The following is a 5,463-nucleotide window of genomic DNA, read 5'->3' as shown; positions in this document are numbered from 1 at the left end:
CGGGCTCAGGCAATCCACTCACCTTGGCCTCCCAAAGTGCGGGATTACAGGCTGAGCCACAGAGCCCAGCCTCTGTTAGTATTTTCTATATCATAAAGAAAATTTAGGTCAGGCGCAGTGGCTCAAACCTATAGTCCTAGTACTTTGGGAGGCCAAGGGGAGAGAACTGCCTGAGCCTGGAGGTTTGAGACCAGCCTGGGCAACTTGGCGAGACCTCGTCTCTACAATAAATCACAAAAACTAGCTGGAGGTGGTGGTGTGCACCTGTAGTTCCGGCAATTTGGAAGGCTGAGGCAGAAGGATCGCCTGAGTCCAGCAGGTTGACGCTGAGGTGACCATGAGTGTGCCATTGCACTCCAGCCTGGGCACAGAGTGAGACTCCAACTCAAAAAAAAAAAAAAAAAAATTACTTCAGCCCTTTCTTTCTTTTTAACTGAAATTTTAAAAATTGGCAAATAATAATTGTACATATTTTTGGGGTACATAATGTTGTTTAGATACATGTAGTAATTAGATCAAAGTAATTAACATTCATTATCTCATACATATGTATAGTGATTAGATAATTAGTATATTTACCATCTTATATGTATGCATAGTGATTAGATTGTGGTAATTAGCATATTGATCATCTCAAACATTTATCATTTCTTTATGTTGGGAACGTCCGATATCCCTTTTTGAGCTATTTGAAACTATAAAATATATTATTGTTAACAACAGTCTTCCCACAGTGTTATGGAACATTAGAATTTATTTCTCTTATCTAGCTGTAATTTTGTATCCTTTAACAACTCTTTCACTATCCCTTCCTTCCTCCTACCTTTTTTTTTTTAGACTCGGAGTCTCACTTTGACACCCAGGATAGAGTGCAGTGGTATGTTCAGGGCCACCCTGCTGGGTTCAGGTGATCCTTCTGCTTCAGTCTTCCAAGTAGCCATAACTACAGGCGCACACCACCACGCCTGGCTAATTTTTTTTTTTTTTTTTGAGTTGGAGTCTCACTCTGTCGCCTAGACTGGAGTGCAGTGGCCGCTCCCGGCCACCGCAGCCTCGACCTGCTGGGCTCCGGCGATCCTTCCGCCTCAGCCTTCCAAGTAGCCGGAATTACAGGCATGCACTACCACGCCCGGCTGATTTTTTTTTATTTATTGTAGAGATGAGGTCTCGCTGCCCAGGCGGGTCTCGAACCCGCGGGCTCAGGCAGTCCACTCACCTCAGCCTCCCAAAGGCGTGGGATTACAGGCTGAGCCACTGAGCCCGGCTTAATTTTTTGATTTATTGTAGAGATGAAGTCTCGCCAAGTTGCCTGGGCTGGTCTCGAATCCCTGGGCTCAGGCAATCCTCTTGCCTCGGCTTCCCAAAGTGCTGAGATTACAGGCTACTTCAGCCCATATTAAAAAATATATGACAGCATCTTCTCTATTACTAGCCTCCATACTTAATTGTGGAAAACCACCTATTTACCTATTTCTTCTCAAAGTTTATACTCACTGGCTCATATTTTACTATATTTATGGTTTTTACTAATTTGTTATATGTTGAACTAAAATCTGGAGAAATTTTAATTTTTTTTTTTACAGATGTGGGTTTGCTATGTTGCCCAGGCTGGCCTCAAACTCCCAGGCTCAAGAAAACCTCTTGCCCCAGCCTCCTGAGTACCTGTGACTATAGGAATGCACCATCATGCCAGGCTAGGACAAATAGTTTTTTTTTTTTTAAACAATATTTTTTATTTTAATACTGTGGGGTACAGTTAGGGGTTAGGTATACAGATATGCTTCATTCAGGCACCCTTGTTGATAAGACAAATAGTTTTGACCATTAACTATTCTCTGAATAAAATAGAAAGTGGACTGACATCTTGTTCATTGTAGGAACAATGTCCTTTTCTGTATCCAACGTTACAATTCCACTAGTTCTGATCCCAAGATACTTTTTTCAGACTGCCTCATGCCTCACAAAGTAATTCTTATCTAAATGAAAGTGATGCCGGCCTATCACTTGGTAAATAAGTTATTGTATTTTGTTTTTAAAGTCTTGAAAACTTCAATGGCTTTCCAAGTCACTGACAAAATTTCCTAATAGTGAAAGTGCAAGGGACAGGTGTCTTCTTCTATCACTTGCATTTTTTTTTTTTTGAGCAGAGTTTCCCTCTGTCACCCAGGCATGCTCATGGCTACCGTAACCTCGACCTATTGGGCTCAGGCAATCCTTCTGCCTCAGCCTTCCAAGTAGCTGGAAGTGCAGGTGCATGCCACCATGACTGGTTAATTTTTTTATTTATGTAGAGATGAGGTCTTGCCAAGTTGCCCAGGCTGGTCTCGAGCCCCTGGGCTTTGACAATCCTCTGGCCTTAGCCTCCCAAAGTGCTGGGATTACAGGCATGAGCCACTATGCCTGGCTTATCACTGGAATTTTTCATGAAACCAAACAGCATGCTTCTGGACATTTCTCCTTATGTACAGCATACATGCTGTAAGCCTATTCATATTGTGTACATCAGCAGTGTCTACTCGTAAGGCAAACATCTGTTAGCAGGTCCAGGGCTGATATGACCATTTCATTGTATATCCTATGATTCTGTTGACATTTGATAAAGAATTTTGCCAATAGCTTGCTATACCCTTTCCAAGCAAAATATTTGTTATTAACTTTGTAGCATGTAAGCATCTCTGTAACAAAATTACTTTTACCAGTTTTTTTCAATGAGGGTTATACCTTGATCTCTTTCATTCACAAAATTCATTCATGTCACAGTGGAAAACATTATTTTGCATTTATTGTGGAAAAATACATTTTACTTGGTAAATAAGTTATTGTATTTTGGTAAAAAAAAAAGTCTTGAAAACTTCAATGGCTTTCCAAGCCACTGGCAAAATTTCCTAATAGTGAAAGTGCAAGGGACAAGGAACAAATGAATTTTTGGCTCAATAAAATCCAATTTTTAGATATTTATAATTGTACTCCCTATTTACATTTTAATTTTTTAAATGCTTGCATAAACTTACCACACTTAGAGACACATAATTCATATTCTGTATCTGCACTGAAGTCTTGTTTTATAGTTAACTACCTTTACTACATATTTTTGAGTTGGAGTACTTGTTACTTTTTAAAATTACTTTTTATAGCCGGGCTCGGTGGCTCAGCCTGTAATCCCGCGCCTTTGGGAGGCTGAGGTGAATGGACTGCCTGAGCCGGCGGGTTTGAGACCCGCCTGGGCAGCGAGACCTCATCTCTACAATAAATCAAAAAATTAGCCGGGCGTGGTAGCGCATGCCTGTAATTCCGGCTACTCGGAAGGCTGAGGCGGAAGGATCGCCGGAGCCCGGCAGGTCGAGGCTGCGGTGGCCGGGAGCGGTCACTGCACTCCAGTCTGGGCGACAGAGTGAGACTCCAACTCAAAAAAAAAAAAAATTACTTTTTATACATATTTTTCATAACTGGTAAAAATAATGTGAGAACTCCTCTTTAAATGTACTTCTTTTGAGTGGATGATTTTTTTCTTTTTGGTGAATTAGAAATATAAAAACAGCTGGGTTTGGTGGCTTATGCCTGTAATCCCAGCATTTTGGGACCCCAAGGCGGGAGGATTGCCTGAGCCCAGGAGTTTGAGACCAGCCTGGGCAACATAATGAAACCTCGTCTCTACAAAAAAATCACAAAATTAGCCCAAGTGGTGGCAGTTACCTGTAGTCCAGCTACTCGGGATGCTGAGGTGGAAGGATCGTCTGAGCCCAAGAGGTCAAGGATGTTGTGACCCAGCCTGGGCGACAGAGTGAGGCCCCCCCAAAAAAAAAACAAACAAAAAAAATTAACAATTGTAAACAATAATATGCAAATTATGTTAAAATGCTTTGTTAATGAGGAAAATGAAACAATGTAATCTTTGCAGTGCACACACAATCTCTAGGAATGCAAAGATGCTCAACAGCATAGTAAGATTTTTGTTAGAATTCTAATTAAATTTACATCAAACAACTTTGGAAACATACATGGAAAGGCAGTACCTTGTAGTGCTAAAACTGTGGCGCTAAAACAGGGGATGGGTGGAACAGGTCTCCAGCGTTAGACTCCTTCAGTTTGCGTACCTCACCACTATTTACTTGCTAAACCTCTTTCCTTCTGTTTCCTTAACTACAAAACGGAAACAATAGTAGAATCTATCTCATAGTGTAGTTGTGACGACTAAATGAGTAAACAAAGTATTTTGGGCAGTGGCTCGAAGGGCTCAATGCTTTCTGTTATCAGAAAATAAATCTGTGCAGCCATCATTCTATCAATTCCCTATTCAAAACCTTTCACTGTATCCCTATCACTGACTAAAGGAAATCATCCACTCTTAATCAAAAAGTGCCTTCTTCATCCGTTGCCTTCAGTTTTGGCTGTCGGTATCTCCCCTATCGTAAGCGCCCAGATCTTTTTACACTACTAGTTCCATAGCAGGCGCTCAAAAATTAGTCACTGAACTTTTTTCACCAGGGACAAAGGTCCTTAAAAGAAGAAGAAAAAAAAAACTCTAGAAAAGATTGCAACTCAGCATATGAAGTTTAAGAATTAGACACCGAAGGAGGATTTAAAAAATAAAACGTCTGCAGGGCAACCACTGGGACGAATACAACATCAAGTGAAGTTTTTAAGAAAATATCCACTTTAATTGCTTTTCACTGACGTCACTCGGTCATTGACCTCTTACGCAAAGAAGGCGGGATTAGGGAGACAGCTGGACTTCTTCCTCGCCCTCCCTCCACTGGACCGGCGGGAGAAGTGACCAGCCCCGCCCCTGGTCGACTTGGCGTTTCCATTGGCCAACTTTCCCGAGGAGGCTGGCTGTGGGTTGGCCCCGCCCACCATACGGGCGGGGTCTCTCCGCCCCTGGGGCTGGGGATGGTGGGGGTTGCTGAAGCCGCCATCTTGGATTCCGCGGTAGCGGTGGCGGCGGTCAGGCGCCGCTTCTGGGGAGTGACTCTTTTCTCCCCCTCCCCCCCCCGTTCGGTGGCGGCGGCTCCTCCCCCTGGGGGGGCTGGCGCGGCGGCGGTGGTATCTGCGGCTATGGCTGCCACCTCTGGTACTCCCGGCGAGAAGACTACGGAATGACTCCCCTCTATGGGGCCTTATTTATTCGAGCTGACCTCCCCCAAGACGATGCTGAGAGCTCTTCGTGAGAACTCTTCCAGGATGGCTGAGGTCCTGTGGGCTTCCAAGAATGTACTTGACACGGGGACCCAGACAGCTAGGGCCCCTCAGTAGACGCTTTTTGATGGAGGCTACAGGCCTTGAACCTACCTGCCAGGGAGGACCTTTTCTAGAACACTCTTGCCAATGTGGTCCAGCCCAGGGAGGCCAGCCCAACGGATTTCCTTTTCTGACCAACGCCTGGACAGAAGGAGAATGGAATTATCCTCCCTCTTTCTCTTTCTACTTTATCTTTCCTCCTCCCTGAGTCTATTTTTAGGGCTT

At 43.7% G+C, this 5,463-nt stretch overlaps 1 protein-coding gene across 1 annotated transcript in view; it reads left to right on the top strand.

Annotated features, from left to right (window-relative positions):
• Window positions 1–4,861: 4,861 nt before the first annotated feature.
• Window positions 4,862–5,463, top strand: part of ARNT (aryl hydrocarbon receptor nuclear translocator) — a 77,161-nt gene continuing 76,559 nt past the window's right edge. Inside the window, exon 1 of the mRNA XM_021708519.1 lies at window positions 4,862–5,080. Coding sequence (XP_021564194.1) covers window positions 4,891–5,080 — 190 coding nt within the window. The 5' untranslated portion in view covers window positions 4,862–4,890. The remainder of the gene's footprint in view (window positions 5,081–5,463) is intronic.

This window comes from Carlito syrichta, unplaced genomic scaffold (assembly GCF_000164805.1).
Source record: "Carlito syrichta isolate Samal-C Ts95f unplaced genomic scaffold, Tarsius_syrichta-2.0.1 Scaffold142856, whole genome shotgun sequence".
Classification (NCBI taxonomy): Eukaryota; Metazoa; Chordata; class Mammalia; order Primates; family Tarsiidae; genus Carlito; species Carlito syrichta.
The sequence above is the reverse complement of the archived record's forward strand: the minus strand, read 5'-3'. Positions and strand labels throughout refer to the sequence as shown.